Genomic DNA, 21,303 nt, shown 5'->3' with positions numbered 1-21,303 from the left:
AAATCAGAGTATGTGTTTGTATGACTACGGTTTACATGTTTAATATCTCCCAATTTCTTTTACGTTATCTTGGACATGTTACGGATTCAGCTACGTGCCTTTGCATTTTTCTGTTTACAAATATTTTCTTTGGAGAATACTGTGCATTGTTTTATACATGGATGCTAAAGATGAGGTTATGCGACACGTCAAGAAAAAAAAAATTGGTGGACTGAATTATGTTTTTGCTGTGGGCCACATGGTTGGACCTTTATTACTTAATATGTTTTCTCATCATTTGAAATCATTACAAAATTATACAGGCTAGGATGCAACTAACAGTTTTATATTCCGTATGCGCGATCATAATTGAACTGTAATGCTGTAATATTTTGATAGGTTGATATTTGTTTTGAAATTAAGTTGACCTGTTTCAAACACACTCAATTGTGATGAAAAAGAGAAGGAGATAATTCGTGAAAGGCAATCCATTTCCGAAAGGCAAGAAAGTTTGCAGCAAGAACAGGAAAGGTTACTGCAATCACAAGCCTTGCTCAACCAGAGAGAGGACCACCTTTTTATTAGATCTCAGGAGTTAGATAGCCTTCAAAAAGAGTTGGAGGACATTGGGTACAAATATTAATAAGGAACATGGAACCCTTTATGATGAGAAAAACAATTTGAAGCTGATTGAGGCCACCTTAATAAGAAGAGAGGAGATTTGTTTTAAAAAATTCTCAGCTGGGTCTAGATTAAACTAGTAATAATTTTTTTTTCTAAATTTGCCTTGTTCATTTGCATATACATTTTGTGATTACAGGCACTAAGTAAACGGGAATCTGAGCTGAACAAGAAAGAGCGAGAATTGCTTGATTTTCAAGTGAAACTTGCTAGTCGAGAATCTGTATGTTCTCTCTCTCTATTTTCTCTACATTTCAACCTGTGAAGTTTTTTCTTTTTGTTTTTGTTTCTTTAATTTTGTTTGACGGAATATGTAGGATGAAACTCACAAAGTTACAGCTGTTCAGGAAGCTGAACTTATAGCAAGAAAGACTAACTTTGAAGCTGAGCTACAAATTGGTTGAGAATGAAATTGAGATGAGAAGACGGGCTTGGGAATTGAAGGAAGTAGATCTTACACAACGAGAGGAGCAACTCCTGGAAAGGAAGCATGAGTTGGAAATTCTGTCAAGGACACTGGGTGAGAAGGAGAAGGATCTGCTGGATATGTCAAGTGCTCTTAAAGAAAAAGATCAAAGCCTGAAAGCTTCTGAAAAGGAATTAGAGTTAAATAAAGTTGTTTTGCAAAAGGAGAAAGAAGAGATAAACATAACAAAGTTAGATGTACAGAAGTATTTGGTATCATTGGAGAATAATTTAAGGCAATTTGACCATGCGGAGGAGAGACTCGAGGCCTTGAAAAGTGAAACAAATGACTAGTCAGTTTTGGAAGTGAAACTAAAGGAAGAAATTGCTCTTGTAAGATCTCAAAAGTTGGAGATTGTAGCGGAGGCAGATAAGCTGAAAGCAGAGAAAGCAAAGTTTGAAGTTGAGTGGGAGCTTCTTGATGAAAAGAAAGAAGAGCTGCAGAAAGAAGCAGAATACATAGCAGAGGCGAAGAAGGCAGTTTCGGCTTTCATTAAGAAGGAGTATGACAAGCTAAGACAAGAGAAGGAAAATATGCGTGATCAGTACAAACGAGACTTAGAATCGGTTACCTGTGAACGAGAAGAGTTCATGACCAAGATGGCTGATAGGCCAATGACTATGGACCTGCAAGACACTAGAGTCAGCAGTGAAAGGCCCAAAAGGAGGATTAACGCACCCAAACACCTGGAGGATTACGTTTGAGGAAGCTCCAAATTCTGTTAGAAGAATGGCTATGCTGGCACTATAGGATTGCTTGGCACCAATTAGGAGAATATTCTTGTCTGCTAGAATAATTCTGTCATAGCCTTGATAGTGCATTCTGTTATTTCCTTTTGGTCTTTGTCATTTAGTACCTACGTATGCTATATATATCTAGCCTCTGTATGTACTAAGGGGATATATAAAGAAAATTATCAGACTCTTTTCTTCACCTTGCTTCTTTGGAGGCTCCTTAGTCGTCCTTGAATTCTAAGGATTGTTTCTGATATCCCTAACATCTTGGTGCTTTCATTGAGCACATGACTGAATCAACACACTCCAAGTCCAATATGGACCACATCGAAGACGCCATTGCCAAACTCACATGAACATGACGAGTGGTTTGGCAAGATGCAGCAAGAGCGTGCAGATTTCTTGAGGGACGTTGAGATGCAGAAGAGGAATATGAATACCCCTATTGAGAAGAGGCACGAAGAAATAGAAAGTTATTTGAAGGAAAGAGAAAAATCTTTTGAAGAAGAAAAGAACAATGAACTAGAATATATTAATGCTCTTAAGGAAAAAGCAGCAAAAGAGTCCCAACAGGTTTCCTTTGAGATGAGAAGACTTGAAACTGAGCGAGCAGAGATAAGTTTGGACCGTGAACAGAGAAAGAAGGAATGGGCTGAGCTAAATAAGTGCATTGAGGAACTCAAGGTTCAAAGGGATAAGCTCCAAAATCAGAGAGAACTGTTGCATGCTGATAGAATTGAAATTCATGCTCAGACTGGAGAATTGAAAAAACTAAAGGATCTTAAAATTGTCTTTGATGATATTGCTGACTGAGTTTCTTAATTCTGATATGGAGTCTATGAAGAAAAAATTGAAGCTGCGGACTCTTAAGCATGATGATCATTTAAATTCCCCCAAGGAAATAGAGGCTAATAAGAACAGCAACGGGTTTGACACACCATTTGTGCAAAAGTCATCCGTTGTTTCTCCTCCTAGCCCCGTTCGATTCTCATGGATCAAACGATGCACAGAACTAGTTTTTGGCGTTCCCCTGAGAAGCTACTCATTCATAATGATGACAAGGTGATAGCAATACTACCCAAGTCAGCAGGCCCAAGAGGATAATCAAAAGGCCCACTCACCTCCAGGATTTCGTATGACAACAGCTAGGAAAACATTTCTTTTGCACTGTCAGCAGTTGGTTATAACAACTTAGGACATTTTGCCAAATTCTGTTATGCTGGATTCTCTGCATTTGTATTTTGTGCTGCTGGCCAATGATTGGCATCTTTATCCCTCAACTGTATCCATTATAAATACCACTGAAAGAAATAAAATGGCCAGAGAATGATCAGTTATCTATTTAGTTCATACAATCATAGTAGTAGCCTAGTATTAGCCTAACATAAGGTTGTGGTTAGCAATGGTCAAAAGCACTTGACGAATGACAACTCTCTTGATAATGTTGGCAAAAGGCAGCAAAGGAGATTTTCTTTTGGAGAACCGAAAGTAATACTTGACGTACCATCTCCAGCCGAAGATGTTTACAGAGTAAGTGATTTTGAATCTGAAATTAAGAAACATGTGAACCGAACTGTTCCCTTGGTTTGGGATGGATGTAATGTGAGCAAATGGAAAAGAGGCCGTGGGAACTTTGGAATTGGAGATCCACTTCAAGATACACTGAAGGATAAGAAACTGCGATCAGAAGACAACCAATAGAGAATCCTTTAGACCAGGTCACTTCAAGCAGGTACAACCCTATTTATCTATATATATATATTATTTAGCGTATACTGTAGTTTGTTAGCAATTTTTATATGTAGGTGCACTATAAATTCTGGAAGTTATCTATTGATTTTTTTTTTCAGTGCGATTCTGACCCAAGCAAATCTGTCAAAGGTTCAGCAGTTGTCAATATTTTCAAATCAAGCACTAGGGAACACTGAAGGTACTGGTGTAGTGATGGTAGATAAGTTTATACATGTATCGGAGGTGACTTCTGAGAGGACTGATGCTATCAGTGTCCCCAATCAGGAATCAGCGGATCATTTTTGTGATCATACAATTGTTGTAGATAAATGCGATCTTCATGGGAACAAAATTTGAGCAATCAAATTCTCAAACTATAGAGATAGATATACCTTGTGGATCCAGTGTTTTCGCAAAATTGGAAGAAATATGCGAAGGAAACAGTGGACAAGTTCCTGAGCATTGTTAGATAGTGAGTTACACTCGCTTTGCTTCTGTTTTCCTTTTTGTATGAATACATTCCTTTGTACATATATCCTATATTCATTGCTTAATTTGACCTGTTTTCACTTGAGTCTACACTCTACTGTCTAATCTATAAATTTTGACATTAGAACTTGGACTCTCTTCTGGTTTATTCTCTTGTATTATCTGTTTTGACGTATATTCTAGGTTCAAATAGGTATGCATCCCTTTCTGTTTTGTCTAGGAATCATATTATATGTTCCTGACGCTGTCTAAAACTTTTGAGTAGTCCTTTTATAGTGCAGATTTTATCTGATGAATAATGTTAACCTAACAGTTTAGCTGCTGTACTAGGGCCGGAAACTTTTGCCTTTTGTAGGCTGTCTTTCCAAGTTCCCCTCAGATATTTATGCACGTGTTGTTTCACTCTGAACAGGGACTATATAGGTGATGGATGTGCAGATTGGTAATGATAATTAACGTTGTTAAAATGTCTATATGGGGTGTATGAAGTGGGTCAATACCAAAACATTTCTATATGTTTGCTCCTGAAATCTTGATAATGTTTCATTTCCTTTACAGATGATGCATTTTGAAATATATCATATTGGTTGGGTTTATTTTTTTACAATGCAGCATGCAGGACATATATGGAGTTTGGAGGGGTAGTATGACCTAGTCCTTCACACATTATCGCTCAAATTACATTTAATTGAACAACTAATTAAGAGTAAAAATGTTAAAACAAGTTGATATATAAGTAATCAAACGTGCTATACTATGACTTCATAAAAGTGAAAATAAGAATAAATATTAACCTTTTTTTATAAATGGGTATTTTAATTTATTAATTCCTATATTACAAATACAAGTCTTTATCTTAGAAGTTAAAAGTGATGAGATTTCTTATTGTATACAGCTAGTGAGGGGATACGTGATTATGTGACTAGATTCAACAAGACCTGATTATGTGAGGGAAAAAAATGTATACAAGTTATTTCATTTCTAATCAAATTAATTGTGTAAGGGTCATTAAAAAAGTTAAGATATTAAAAATTCATTTTCATGATTTTTTTTGGAATTTAAAACAATATGTTAAAAATGTAAAATTTTAATTTTTTTTATATTTTTTTAGACCATTATGACATTATTTTTAGTGATAATTAATCTTTTTTCCATTAATACTCATAAGATTTAAACTTGAAATCATATTTAAGAAGACTAAGTTTAATTTTACTTGAACTAATAATTTATTGGGTGAAATTATGTTTATATTCAAACAAATGAATGTTAAAATGTATAAATTACAAGAGAAATTTAAATTATAAAATGATAATTAATTTGAAAAAACAATTTAAATTTTGAAAAACAAAAGTAACACAAGTTTTAACAAAAAAAATTGATTAAAAAATCTAATTATTCTTTAAAAAAATAATATATGTTACGTGGAGATAATTTTTTTTGTCAATATTTAGTAATAAAAAAATATGTGTTAATCAAATATGTGAGGATATATTACATAAATAAACTTTAAATTATTTAGGTGGTAATTATAAATTTTCTCAAACAATTCAGAATTAATTTACACTTAAAATCTGGTATGTCCAAATCCAAACTTTCGCCAACGACTCAAGCCTAGTAGATTTAGATAAGCATGATGGATTTTAGCTAAGCACGTAGTATGATGCATTGGTATAAATAATAGCACACTATGACACAAGGTATCACAATTCTCAAACGTGATTTGACTGTGCTGGCTCTATTCCAAAAATCATAAAAATAAAATAAAAAAAATGGGGTAATCCGCTGCACTCTAGATATAAATTGCGCGCAATGCAGTTTGCATTTGGACGGTTCAGCATCTTTAGTCGAATTTAAAATAATTTGTAATTTAAAAACCAACGTGTTTGGACAGATGAAAGCGCATGCGAGTTTATGGAAAGGTGTAGAGGATCGCAATCCCATCGATAACAGTAACAATCAATATTCTACAAGAGAGGAAAGGAGAGATTCAGAATCAGACAAGAAGCCACGTGCAGTACGTACCCTCTTCTTCTCGGTGTTGTTGGATTGGAATTGGACAGAAAACAGAAACAGAAAATGGAGAGCATTCGACTAATTTACCCGATCTGCCCCTCTCGACATTCTTCCTTTCTTCTCTCTCACCAATCTCCCTTCCTATGCGAACCTTCTCTCTCTCTCAAGGTCTTTTCATTTCTCGCTGACTCTCTCTTACTACCTTCTATTTTCCTTGCCTAATCTGTTTTCCCTTTGCAGCTTCGAAAGCAGTTTCCTCTCACTTCGCAGAATGTTCTGGAAGCCGCCTCTCCTCTCAGGCCTTCCGCCACTCTGTCTTCTGATCCCTACAGGTCCTTCCTTCCTTCTTATTTCTTTTCTTTTTTATTTTATTTAGTTTCTTGTTTTTTTATGCTTCCGTTGTTTGATTGTAATAATGACTTGGAAACTGGACTGGAACAGTGAGACGATTGAATTAGCTGATATAGAATGGGACAACCTTGGGTTTGGGCTTCAACCCACTGATTATATGTATATCATGAAATGCACACGAGGTGGAACCTTTTCCAAAGGTGAACTGCAGCGTTTTGGGAACATCGAGTTGAACCCCTCCGCTGGAGTTTTAAACTATGGCCAGGTTGAGGCATATTGAGCTCTTAATTTTTCATTGTTCAGTTTGTTGAATTGCTTTTGACCTGAATAGCACAATGCTTGATATTTGAGTTTGTTTAAGGGAGCTGTGTTTGGTACTACATTGTTATCATCTAGAATTGAAATCTAACTAGAATACCGTAAACATTTTAAATGAAGTTGAATGGTGTGTTTGTTTGATGAAGAATGTATTTCTCTGCTTCCCGAATGTAGGGATTATTTGAGGGTTTGAAAGCATACCGCAAACAAGATGGGAGTATACTCCTCTTCCGTCCGGAAGAAAATGGTTTGCGGATGCAGATAGGTGCGGAGCGGATGTGCATGCCATCACCTACTATGGAGCAGTTTGTGGAAGCTGTGAAGGATACTGTTTTAGCTAACAAACGTTGGGTATGGGTGCTATAGAGTACTATCATTGCCATAAACATTTTAGAGATTGTAATGCACATCGGATTGATTAGGTGAAATTTGGTTTCAGGTTCCCCCTGCAGGTAAAGGTTCCTTGTATATTAGACCTTTGTTAATGGGAAGTGGACCTGTACTTGGTGTTGCACCTGCACCAGAGTACACATTTCTAATATATGTTTCACCTGTTGGGAACTACTTCAAGGTTAGGTATCTATTTTGGTATATTGAAAGACAGCTTCTTTACTTTTGTTTATACAAGTTTTTCAATTTCATTATCTACCTTAAGATGTAAATAACAAATTTTGATCCAAATCCCATAGGTAACAGAAATTTGAATGATTTACTCGAATATAGTTTTAAGTCTCGGACATGCTGGATATTGTGAGAATTGGGATGCAACTTCAATAGAAATTTAATTTTTATTGGGTTTTGCTGATGTGACTAAATGGATTTAATTTGTAGTACAAAAAGATGAACAAAACTTGCAGCAGTGTTCTAGGTGTCCAGATTGTTACCTCTTTTTTTCTTCTTTGTATGATTTATTAACAAGGCCTGAATGAAATTTGTCTGGTGTTGCTTGACTTATTTTCTACTTCTACAACTTATATTATTAATGCATTATCTTAATAATTATTATTTCCAACATAACATGTCATACTTGCTTTCTTTTTGTCACTTTTACTGTTGCAATTTTAGACATACTTTTCTCCCGTCACCACAGGAAGGTTTGGCCCCAATCAATTTGATTGTAGAAAATGAATTCCATCGTGCAACTCCTGGTGGCACTGGAGGTGTGAAGACCATTGGAAACTATGCTGCAGTAAGCCAGACGGCATCCCCTTCTCCTCCTTTCTTGTTTGTTGTCCACTGTCACTTGTTTCTACATGTTCTCTCTGTTTGCTTTAAATTTAAATCATCAACAATTTCAAACTGAAGATTTTTCTCATTTTTGTAATTTCAGTTGACATTTTATATTTATAACTAAATACCAAATTGCTTTCTTGTAATGACTAAATAGAAGAAAACTGAGGGTTTTCTTATGCTGCCTTCAGTTTTCTTCCTCTTACAATTACTATACATTTATTAACAGAACTGACCTTTATAACAACAATTTCAGAGTGTTGGCTTAAGTTATCTGTTTGGCTTCTTATATCTCATTTCTTGCCACTGGCAAACTTTACTTTTCTCTCGTTTTATTTTTTAATTATTGATTTTCTCTCTCTGTGTGCACATGTGCAATTATTCTTTTTTTCTTTGTAGGTTCTGAAGGCACAGTCTGAAGCAAAAGCTAAAGGCTACTCTGATGTTTTATACCTTGACTGTGTGCACAAAAGATATTTGGAGGAGGTTTCTTCATGCAACATTTTTGTTGTTAAGGTATTATACTCAATGAACCAGTTTGAATTCAAGATCATGTTCACACACATATATGTCATTGTTAATATGCATGGCTGTTACATTTTTATGCATTGAATTATTTGCCAGTTGCCACCACCTCTTTTCTCTCAAAAATACATAAACAATTTATCCAGACATGTACCTGCTGGAATAGTAAAGTGAATATCTTGTAGTAATCAGAATCACCATGCATTGAAATGTACCTGCAAATTTTCTATCAATTTCTTGAATGAGCCCCTTCAGCTGATTTGTAGTATTCTAGCTATACTTGCAAAATCAGTGTCAGTAATGGTAGCCTCTTGATCCATGATGCTTACTTCAACTAGTTGGTGCCTTTGCAAATTGCAAACTTTCAACTACTGAAAGTGAAATCCTCTCCTCTATGAAATCTTTCCCTTTTGCTTATCACCTTTCTGAAATGAAAATTGCAACCCAACTTGTAATTGTAGGATGTATAAATCATGTTGGCTACAAGGTCAAAAGTATTATTTGGGGTATACTGTCCACGGAATCCTACAAACATGTCTCGCCATCCGACTGGTGGCTTTAATAAAGGACACTTTTACACTAGTCTGAAGAAATTTGTTAGTTTCATACTTTCATATAATTCTTGTCCAGATGACTATGAAATTTTTCAATCTGGTCTTGTCACATGTTTTCTTTAGCATGAATTTTGGTGTAAACTTCCTAGGTGCTCTTTTGTGTATTTAAAGATTTCCTTTATCCCCCATGTTCAAGTTTACTTGCATTGTATTCAAACACTATCCATTTCGTTAGAACTCACTACGTTATACTTTCATTATCCCTATGTCCTTTCAGGGTAACATTATTTCAACTCCAGCTATTAAAGGGACAATCCTACCTGGCATTACTCGCAAAAGTATAATTGATGTGGCTCAAAGCGAAGGGTTTCAGGTACTCTAAATTTTTAGTCAAAGAGATGGTTGATCTATATTATCTGTTTGATATCTTACAATTGTGATATTTTATATCTTATTGAGCTATGCTTTCTAAATTACTACTACACAACCTTATCCCACTAAGTGAAGTTAGTTATATAGATCACACGATGTCATTTATCTCATTTAAAAAACAAATTCTCAAGGATATATTATTCACCATGAGGTCCCATTTAGTAATATATTTAATATCCTTGGTTTCCTTCTACTCCTTTTGATAGGACTAAAAAACACACAATCTACTATTTTTATTAGTGCCTTTTTTGGCCATCTTTCCTCTGCATGTGTCCCTATCACTTTAACGATCTTTTATATTTTCCTCAATAGATGTTGCACCAATATCTCCTTGTATGCAATCATCTTGTATCTTGTTCTTTCTTGTATGATCACACATCAACATACTTCTTGTTCTCTTACCCCTTTAAAGTTCTACATTCACTACCATAAAGTATAGATGGTTGTATAACATTAAGATAAAGTTTTGCTTTAAGCTTGGTAGGTACTTTGTGATCACAATCCCTGATGTCTTCCTCCATTTTAACTACCCAACTTGTATCTTGTGTGTGATATCTTCATTAATATTTCCTTCATTTTGTAATATACCATCTGCTAAAAGGAGACATTTAGAGATAATCTTTTGTGTATCCCTACTATGCACATCCAATCCAAGACTAAGATTAAACAATGAATTCATTGCTAAACTTTGGTGTAAACCCATCCTTACAAAATAGTCCTTAGCCATGTCTTGAAGAGTTCTCACGCTAGTAGTTATTCCATCATACATGTCTTGTATAATCTGAAAATCCACCGTGCAAACACTTTTCTTTTTCAAAGTTTTCCACAAAACTTCTCTTGCACTAAATCATATGTTTTTTCTAAGTCAATAAAAACTATATGCAAGTATTATAATATTATTCTTTAATTTGGTACCTTTCTATCAACTTTTCCTCAACACTTCTCTTGCACTAAATCATATGTTTTTTCCGACAATAGAAACTATATGTAAGTATTATAATATTATTTTTTACTTTGGTACCTTTCTATCAACCTCCATAGAAGATAAATATCTTTTGTTGCAGACATTATTGTCCTAATTCCAGTTTTTATTTTTTCTACCCAGTATCTTCTCTTAATCTATACGCAGTTACATTTCCCCCTAATTTCATCGTGTGATTTATAAGTTTTAACCCTTTGTAGTTTACACAATTCTAAATATATATCTTGGTCTTATATATAGGGACCAAAGTGCTCCTTATCCCTTTGTTTTGGCATTGACCACCTAAATGGCTTTGGCTTGACTCTGATTCTATACGTATTTGTTTCTTAACCATTGATTCTTGCCAAGTTTTCCTCAATGTCAGCTGGAAAAGTCTTAACAGGATAGATGTGACAGGTTTTATTTAGATTTTAGACAACACTACACTTTACTTGTTTCTATTGGCCTTAGCTACACAATTTTATTCTTCATTTCCCACGGATCTGATATGTGTAGGTTGAGGAGCGATTAGTTTCAGTGGATGAATTGCTAGATGCTGATGAGGTTTTCTGCACGGGAACAGCTGTGGTTGTATCACCTGTTGGCAGTATTACTTATCTTGGCAAGAGGTACGTTGTAGTAATTGCGAAAGACAACTTGCATTTTGTACAAACAAATATGTTAACTGAGAGAACAAAGCAAAGTAACAAAAAAAAATGAAATTGATCAGATGTTTATCATTCATCCCCCACCCTGCTTAAAACCAAGTATCCTGCCAACTGAATTTTGACTCTTTTTTAAATTTCTACAGGGTAACATATGGGGATGGTATTGGCGTGGTTGCACAGCAACTTTATACTGTCCTTACCAGATTACAGATGGGTCTTACGGAGGATGAGATGAATTGGACTGTTGAGCTGAGATAAGCGCACTAAGAATAGCTTGCAGTTCATGTTTTGCTAAAACATGTTCTTTCAAAATTTTCCGAGCTCTAGAAGTTGCTTCTAAAATTTTGCTATCATATGATTAGCTGCTGTAGATAATACTATGGTGTGTTTATTGCTATTGAATGACTATAGCAAGTACATATGGTTGGCTCTTGCTATCTGGAGAAATCATTGCCAGTGGATTAGTTAACCTTGTATTTTAATTAAATATTAAGTATATTTAAATATTAAATATTTTATTTCAAATTATAAAACACAATTATTAATTCTTTTGACTAATGATACATGTAAAATAATATTTATAAAATTAATTAAATAAATTAATTGTTTTAATCATTTATTACTTTATCTATAAATAAAATATCATGAGTTAAGTCCTACGAAAAATTGCAATTTATCCTAAGGCATAAAAAAAAGCCATAGGAATTTGTTATAAGGTCCGTCCAATTAGAGGAGTTGTTGATAAAATAGCTACGATGTAAAACACAGATGGAATGTTGCACAATATTTTATATTTTTATTTTTATTTTAAAGAGGCAGAGATGGAGAATGGAGATAGGACAGGATTTTTGAGATATTTGCTTCATAGCATAAACGTTTTTGAATTCCTACTTAAACGAATGTCCCTAATAAAGTAAACGAGTTAATCTAATTAGCATTATTATAAAGTATTTTCCTGACCCTCCGCATTATTCAAATTGAGAAAGACATAAAAATAATAATGATGAAGTATTTGGTCTCCCTCCTTAATTTCATAGGGGGGAAATCCCTAATCAAGCGGTAATATACTAATATTAATTCTTCAACTCAAATAAGACGGACAATCAAGAAGGAATATGTGCTGCACAGGTGTCTCTTAATCCGCATACTATGCCACTAACAACGTGGATGGAATTTTCATTAACCCAGAAAGCATGCTTTTTCAAATGTAAGTATGATGTCTGAGTCTTTGTTTCATATGCCCTAATCTTTTTGACCTCTGTGCCTCCATTTTCATTTTTATACTTTCTAACTCCCCAAAAGCAAGCAACCAGAAGAAGAAACCGCGTAACTGACTCATGCGGAAAAGAAGCCGAGAGATTCAGAGCTAAAAAAATATATATAACTTAGTTGATTGAACGTGAATTATTAAAAAAAAAATCATATTATTTTCAATTCTTACGAATAAAAAATTATTTCTTCTTTAAGAGAATTTTTAGCAGTTGATTAGGTTTCAACATTAATTTTTGGATTGCTGCAATCAGCCGCTGTCATGCTTACATAACTTGACCGGCCAAATCCAAATTAATCACCGATTATAGTAAAAAAAAAATATTTAGTCTAATTGAAAATTTAATCTTTTATTATTGCTCATATGTGACAATTCACAACTGCAATTAATGTCCCAAATTTACTTGAAAATAGAGGAATACGAAACAGTATACATGCGTATTTTACATAATTAACTAACTTGGCTATTAGGTTCACCTTGTCACTTTCTTTTAAATGCTTTTCCGAGTTCAATTCTAATTAGTGCGATTGGGTATTCAAAGCTTTACAAGTACACTGATTCAATAGAAATGTTCATTGATGATAGAACCTTCTCCGCAACACTTGGTCTCACTGCTACTACTGTAACTTAATTACCTTCAAAACTTTATTGGCCCTTTCATATATTTGGATTTTCTGCGTCACACTTGGTCTTATTGTTGACGAAGTGGTAATGTGATAGTTGAACGAATAGTTACAATTATTCTCCGTCAAGATATGGTCACATAACAGCAAACCACGCCTCCACGAAGCTTCCACACTGTAGCACATTTTCTAGAAACTTATAATTGAAGACAAAATGGGGGCAAGTTATTGTTGAAGAGAAATGTCATCAACACAGTGTATAACATAACTTTTCAAATACACTCTTTATTATAGACATAAATTTACTAAAAATCATAAATTTTAATTAATTTTACTTCAATTAAAAATTAACCGGCCAAACATTATATACAGCGTAGTAAGAAAAATAGAAAATGGTACATAATTCATTTAAAGAAGAGAGAGAGAGAGAGAGAAAATGACACATAATTAATGATTTGATTGATTGATTTATTTGATTATCCATGTAATTATAACCTTAATTATAGTGATTATGTACGAGGCTATAATTACAATTATATGAATCATGTTCACTGTGTAAGGCTATAATTGTAATTAATGTACATCATAGGTTTCCATATTATCCATGAACTAACAAAAGATAAAACAACTTATTATATTTTCTGGAATATACAATTACTATAGTTTTGAAAATTGAATGACATTGTCATATTAGTTCTTGAATTGAATAATTTTTTTTTTTTGAAAAAAGTAAATTATACTAATTACTTTCAAAGTTTTGTAAAATTATGTACACTCTCTCTGCTTCTTTTTTTTTGTTTGTTTGACAGGCTCTCTAATTTTATTTACTCCTAGACTCCTTTTAATTTTTCAAATATATATTGACATCCCCTTATACAATACATTAATTTTCCTTAATTATTTGAAAAAATATCACACTATGCTCCCCAATAAGCAATGTTGACGTAAATGTTAAAAGTAACAAAGGATGTTTATGTAATTCTATGAAACTTGATAGATAGTTAGTATAATTTACTGAATTAAAAAATCTTCCTAAAAGCAGAAATTGAAATCACATTAGTTCAATTTCAAAAAAAAATCACTTAAATGATAATATTAATATATATTTATGAATTAAAATGATGATCAATAGTTAAATTTAAAAATTTATTAAATATTCAAGAGACTTATTTAATATTTGTTTTAGTTTTGAAGATTAATGTAACAATGTTATTATTATTTTTATTCATATAAATTAAAAATAAATATAAAAATTTATAATAATTCACACACTTTATTTAATTAACCAAATTAGATGATGTTATAAAAATTTAAAGTGTCTTTAGTTTAATATTAGATTAAACGGACACACATTTTCACACACATTTATAAGAAATAAAAATTTAAATTTTTTTTATTTAATAACTATTTAAACATCTCTCAACACTAAACCAAACCCATCATCAAGAATTGTTTACTAGTATTTTCTCATGTCATACAAGCTTATGCGCCAGGCAGGGCCACTGGGCCAGTGTCTACGTACCGTTCTAGTTACAATTAACATTACTTGAACTTGGATTCTTTACACACTATTCACTTGGACACACCTTGATAATTATTGTATTATTACATGTTCAGTGCAACCTTAATTTTTAATTATTAACAGTATTATATTTTTCCTTAGTTAGCATTATTGCTGTTGGAAAGCACAAAAGAGCCTAGTCAAGAAAGATCCCTTGAGCTGTCCTCGCTTAGAGTTAGAGTAGACTTTAGATGTTATGTTACTATAACAGATTGGACCCTGTCAAAAAGGCTCTCTCATACCTGAATGAAAACTAGGTCTACGATTACACACGCAAAACATGGAAAACAAGGAACTCTTCCTTTCTGTTTTTTCTCCTTGTTGAAAAGGTAGTAACTAGTTAACCATGGTTAATTCATTATCGCGGAATGACAAGGAAAAATAGTGAGGGTTGAGTATAGAGGGTGACCTACCACCAAGACCATTTCGTTCATTGAAAACTTATGTACTTTGTTTCTTCCACATCTTTGTTTACTTTCTATTCTATATATGCACATTAGATCTAGTAACAAATAGTGTTATGAAAATTCAACTGCTCTTGGCTAATAAATTTTGCTTTGTTTCACTTTCATTCATCTACCGGTCTAGATAAAATTTAAACGCATTTTGTTTTTAGTGTTATTTTTAATTAAAATTAAAGTTATAATATTTCACTAATACTACCTACTAGTTTTTAATCTTAAAATGTAAAAGCAACTCTCATCGAGTTAAGTTGAATTAAGTTTAAGCTTATCTTCTAAAATTTAATGTAAAAATTTATGGCACCAATTATCAAAATACAATTCTATTTGGATTAAAAAAATAATATAAAAACACTCAATTAGCTACACTAGTTTTTTTTCTTCAATGAACATTATATTGACCTTTGCGATTGTTAATTGTTATCGGATGCGAGATAAAACTCGTAGTTGAATTCTATCAAGCATTTGATTTAAATTTCAAATTGGGAATTTGTAAAATTTATGCATCCCTATTATAAAAAGAGTTATGCATCCATATTAATTATATTATATTAATTTAAAAGTAAATAATTTTATTCTATTTTAGAAACCAATATGTGCCGATTTATTTTTTTCAAAAAAATAAATGTTATTTTAATATTTATAGTTTAAATCACCCTTCAATTATATATTGTTTAAAAATTAATTAAATCTAAAAAAACAAGAGAAAAATATGTACAGGTCACCCGTATAATTCGTGACGTAATAGAAGTGATAGTAGTGAGAATCCTAGTTGTTGACTGCCATACTCAATAAAGTAATCTTGTATTGTTGTCTTCTCGTTTTTTTATAGATAAAGCCATAAAGGCTGCTAAGATAGGATTCCAATGGCATGTTTTATTAATCTAATTATTTTTTTTTACAGGATCTAATTATTTTTTAAGATGATATTTTTATTTGAATGTAAAAGAAAAATAAACAATAAAAAATAATCTTTTATTATTTTAATAAAAAGGCATTATTACTCTTTTTTTATGATTTTTGTTAGATGAGTTAAATTTAAATTCAAAAGGATTAACATAGGTCTTAAGGTTAAAATATAACTATAAAATTACTTATAATTTATCCAGCAAGCGAGAATCAAACACACATTAGTTTGTTCTTTATCAACTAACTGAATTGACACATCAATACTTCCTATTTGATGATATATAACTAAAAACCATATTTGTAAAATAAAAATAATGTTATTCTTTTTTTAAAAGCGATTCCTATACTTGTGTAATTTTCTATTTTTTTTCATTTTAATACCCTTTTCAAATGGAGGAAAACGTCAACTTATTACCATTCTTCATCCTGCATTTAAAATTTTAAATATATCTCGATAATAATTAAATAAAGAATATCAAATATTTTCTTAAATAATATTCTTAAATAAATCGTTGAACAAATACTTAAATTAATTAAGCCTAGAGCTAATTAAAATCTAAACCTGTCTAATAATAAGATACATCTATTATTAATTTAAAATATTAATTTAAAAGGATATAAATTTATAAAATATTTTAATTTAAGTTAATAGTAATTTTTAATTCTTCACTTTTCCGATTACTTTTTTTTTTATTGTTTTGGTTCTGGGATCAGACCACAAATATCTTCTAACCCAATGATTCCAGAAAATTTTCCATTAAAAAAAATCAAACACAAATTTTCTATTAAATATATTATTTTTTCGTGTAAATACAACACCATCTTATATTATTTTTTCAATCTTATGGGTTACTTTGACTGTTACATGATGTTCCACGGTTTTTTTTTTATTATTTATTCTCACTTCCCTTTCATAAACCATACCAAGTTTCAGAATTCAGATTCGTCCAAATCTCATACGTACGTACGTAGTAATTACTAATTAAGTGCGGATTAGATACCATACGGGAAATGTCTTTTAAAAAAAAGGCACCATATGGAAAATCATGCACGCCTCTATAATATAATACTAGTAATAATTTATTTGCGAGCAAGATCTATCATCTAAATGCAACTTTAATTTCATAAAAAATGCAATTTTTTGTAGTAAAAAAATTAAATGCAATTTTAAATAAAATAACCAGAGCACGTAAATTATTCTGATAATTTGATTTGAGAAAATATTTTTATCTTTATTTTTAATTAAAAATATCACCTTATTTTAACTGTATTTTCTATTTTTAAAATTTTACTTAAGAAGTGAGAAAAAATATTTCATTATTTTCTATATAATATAAAAATTAAAAAAAAGTAATTTTATAATAAAAATAAAGAAGATACTTTCTTAATAATATTACTCTTTTCTATTACATTTGTGTGATAGAGAGACAAGCACCCTAATTTACGTGAGACTGTCCTTTTATCATTACTTCGGAGGATGTGATAAAACTTCTTGGTATGTATCACTTTCAATACATAACGATATCAAAGCACCAAGATTTCAAGAATGCTATTTATATATGTTTTATTAATTATTTATATTTGTTTTGAAAATTAACAAAAAAGAATACAAATTTCTATGCATTTAATTTTTACCTTTTTCTTTCAAAGTAAGAGATCAAATGTGAAGATGGTGTAGTATTTTTTTTATTTATTTATAAACATTGCTCATGATCTAATAACCAGAAAAGTAGTTCACTACTTTATTTTTAGCATTGCTTAAAGGTTTAAAAACTTCCGCAGTATACAACTCATTGTCCTCATAATTTCATCATGAATGGCTCCACTCGATTGTTAAACTGTTTTGTTTTTGCTTTTTTGTGAGGTAGTTCCTTCCATAGGACAAACATGTATACGACCTGGTTCTTTCTCATGCGCAATCGAAGAGCTAGTCACTCGTCTAGGCATTACGTAACCAAAGAACCATTCAACGAAATGAGCTAGGTTTGTTCACTTCAACCTTTCTTTCACCTTTGGTCCCACTACTTGCACCATGCACGAGGTTTATGATCACAAAACCCATCCCATCTAACAATAATTCATATCCCCGTTACTTCAAAAAAATAATATATGAGAGAGACTGCGAATTGGAGTATAGGTCATGCGAACGGATCGATCAGAGGGTAAATAAAGAGTTACATTATTCTTATACATGCTTTTTAATTACAAATATTTTCTTATAATTTATTTAATTATATATAGATTATATATACACTAAGAAGGACAATAAGAAAAACAGTGGTCTACTTCCTGGAATTTTAAATTCATTCATTATTTTAGGCATAAAGGAATATCTTTTCTTTCATTCACATACCTTTTTGAAACCTTCCAGACTCCAAAGTTCTCTCTCTCCTTCTCGAGGTTATTTCTCTCTCCCCTTTCTCCTTCTCTTTATATATAAACATCTTTATTATCATTATCATCAACTCAATAGAGATTGGCTTTACTTGAAACTCAGACCAACTGACACAGAGAGAGAGAGAAGCATAGCAGACATGGGAAGAGCTCCTTGCTGTGACAAAGCCAACGTGAAGAAAGGTCCATGGTCACCTGAAGAAGATGCCAAACTCAAGTCTTATATTGAGCAGCATGGCACTGGTGGCAACTGGATTGCCTTGCCCCAGAAAATAGGTATGGTCCATTTATATATTCATCAATCAACACATATCCAATTAATATTCTAAAATCAAACTTCTCCAATCTCCATACATAATGATTTATTTTACAAACATATATACACACATAATTCTTAACTTACCAATCATATTTTAGAACACAAAGTTCTTTATCTATGTTGCTTCTTATTTGCTTTGTATGTGTGTGGTTTAATTAGGCCTTAAGAGATGTGGGAAAAGCTGTCGTCTTAGATGGCTGAATTATCTTCGCCCAAACATCAAACATGGGGGTTTCTCAGAAGAAGAAGACAACATCATCTGCAGCCTCTATGTCAGTATTGGAAGCAGGTAATTAAATAGGTTCCTTATATTGATCAGCAAAACTCAATTTGAATTGGTTATTGATATTAAGCAGCCTCTATGATATTTAACGGTGGACTTTAATTACTTAATCGATCGCTTAGAATTCCTTAGAACACATATATACATGCAGGTGGTCAATTATAGCAGCACAGTTACCAGGGCGCACAGACAATGATATAAAGAACTATTGGAACACTAAGCTGAAGAAGAAGCTCCTTGGAAAACAAAGAAAGGAACAACAAGCTCAAGCTCAAGCGCGCCGAGTCAGCAATAATCAGCAGAAGCAAGATTTGAAAAGAGAAACGGAGAATTTGGTAGTGGCTTCTGAAGTCATCAATCAAGTTCCCTATTGGTCTTCATCAGAGTTTTCTTCTGTGCCTATGCCAGTGGTCAATGCTTCCTTCCAACACTATGGCCTGAACAATCAAACATCTCTTGGGAGCATGATTGTTAACAAACTAGAGGGAATTACATTTTCCAACGATCATCATCAGCAGCAGCAGCAACCATACGCCAATGCATGTGAAATTCCCTCCCTACAAGACCAGGCTTTTCCAACCATGGTAAATCAAGTAACCGTGGTGAGCAATGAAAACAATAGCGGTACTTATCAGCCATCGAATATATTTCAAGGGTTTGAAAACTTCCCAAGTGATTTTTGTGAACCGGTCTGTGTCAACCCCCAACAAATGGAGGCTTTTAATTATGGAATGGAATCCATGGACATGACTATGAGCAATGGTGGCAGCACGAACACGACTTCAACAGAAAGCACTAGTTGGGGTGACATGAGCTCCTTGGTTTACTCTCCTTTGGTATCTGACTATGAACGTTGCAGACAAGGAATTCCTCAAGATCATGTTGTTGCTTTCGAAGAGTGTAAGTACTTTGAAATGCAGATGCAATAACGGCTCTGAATACGAGGTGGTGTACATGTCAATTTGTACCGCAAAAAAAATTGGTACTGGCCAAAACCCTAATGAGTTCACTTTCGCTCACATAATTATTTGTTGGTTTTGTAGTTTCTTGTTTCATTCAAACTGTGCGAGCTAGCTTCTTCCATATGTTGATACATATTGAGCACGACTCTTATGTTTTGGATTTGGTTGCTGTTATATTTATAGTCCTATATATATGGATGCTACAGAAGAAAGAATCTTAATCAGTAATAGTGCGAGACCCTTGAATACCTAAATGTGTCAGTTTTCTACTGCACCTGGATGGTCAAGTGCAGGATATATAATAGTTTTGGATACGTTACATATGATTATACCACTCGATATAGTTTAATTATGATGACATTTATGATCATATTTGTACTTGAAAATCTCAGTTTCTCACGGAAATACATGATTGAGTTGTAACTTTCGCAAAGTTCTATTGAAAGCTGTGGGAAGTTTGAAAGGTGCATAACATTTTGGCTGTGAGTTTCTTAGCTTTAGCACCCGAGGCATCAATATCTGGCTGCATTCTTTTATAGTTTTCTTTATGTCCGGTATTTAGTTGGCGTACATCTCATGTGAGTCCAACTAGAAACTATAGAGCATTAAGTCTCGTTGTCCATCAACTTGGATGCCTCGTATAGAATCGAGCTGACAATAACAACACATATACTTGCTTGAAACTAAAATTAGGCACACGTACGAAATATCCCTTTTCTTGCTGTTTATACATTGAAACTGAGAAAAAGGGTTCTTTCTTAACATATATCTTTTTGAAAATTATTTTCGCACTTTCTTTTGGTGGAAATGTGTCATTCTCGACCCTGCTTTTTTTTATCACTTGCAATTTTATATACATATAAGCAATTATTTAAAAAAAAAAAAAAAAACTAATCACGTACCGAACAGTGAAACAAACCTAATGTATCGAACTGTGAAACAAACCTAATGTGCTGCTAGCCTCACAAAAATGAAGTTAGGTGATTGCTCATGAACTTACTGTATTTTATATTACAATATAATATAGTCCAAACTCAAGTTAGAAAATTTTCTCATCCTGAGTTTTATAGTTTAATGAACTCGATCTATAAATAGAATATCGTGGTATCTCTTATTCATAATTAATTCAGTATAATTCCATTTTAGAGTTTCTTCTCTTTTAATTTGAAGCTCTCAAGCTTCCCTTTTCGATCTTCCTACCTCCTTATCCTCTTTTTCTTTTCTTTTTTTTACCAACAATGCCGGCATTCTTCTACAATTTTTAGCATCCAATGTTTGGGATTTAGTTGGTCACTGGCCGTTCTTTACATTTGAGAGTTTTGCATAAGATAAAGAAATAAAAAAGTAATGCGTGTTTGTTTTTTAATTAACGAAAGGGCAAAATTTAGA

General features: G+C 32.6%; 2 protein-coding genes and 1 long non-coding RNA gene across 3 annotated transcripts; all 3 read left to right on the top strand.

Annotated features, from left to right (window-relative positions):
- Positions 1-289: 289 nt before the first annotated feature.
- LOC114422631 lies at positions 290-4,170 on the top strand. The gene is made up of 3 exons (XR_003668707.1): positions 290-883; positions 978-3,592; positions 3,711-4,170. It is a non-coding gene; the product is annotated as an uncharacterized LOC114422631 (long non-coding RNA).
- Positions 4,171-6,067: 1,897 nt separating this feature from the next.
- On the top strand, positions 6,068-11,653 carry LOC114422623 (branched-chain amino acid aminotransferase 2, chloroplastic-like). Its single transcript, XM_028389081.1, has 10 exons — positions 6,068-6,261; positions 6,334-6,425; positions 6,535-6,709; positions 6,937-7,113; positions 7,202-7,333; positions 7,853-7,951; positions 8,392-8,508; positions 9,349-9,444; positions 10,981-11,093; positions 11,276-11,653. The coding sequence occupies exons 1-10, from the start codon at positions 6,157-6,159 to the stop codon at positions 11,388-11,390; spliced, it is 1,221 nt and encodes a 406-aa protein (XP_028244882.1). The 5' UTR covers positions 6,068-6,156; the 3' UTR covers positions 11,391-11,653.
- A 6,610-nt stretch (positions 11,654-18,263) lies between these two features.
- On the top strand, positions 18,264-20,347 carry LOC114422615 (transcription factor RAX3-like). Its single transcript, XM_028389069.1, has 4 exons — positions 18,264-18,356; positions 18,454-18,626; positions 18,829-18,958; positions 19,104-20,347. The coding sequence occupies exons 2-4, from the start codon at positions 18,491-18,493 to the stop codon at positions 19,879-19,881; spliced, it is 1,044 nt and encodes a 347-aa protein (XP_028244870.1). The 5' UTR covers positions 18,264-18,356; positions 18,454-18,490; the 3' UTR covers positions 19,882-20,347.
- The last annotated feature ends 956 nt before the right edge of the window (positions 20,348-21,303 follow it).

The sequence above is a fragment of the Glycine soja genome, chromosome 1 (genome assembly GCF_004193775.1).
Source record: "Glycine soja cultivar W05 chromosome 1, ASM419377v2, whole genome shotgun sequence".
In the NCBI taxonomy this organism is placed as follows: Eukaryota; Viridiplantae; Streptophyta; class Magnoliopsida; order Fabales; family Fabaceae; genus Glycine; species Glycine soja.
Note: the sequence above shows the minus strand (reverse complement) of the source record. Positions and strands in the feature narration are given on the sequence as shown.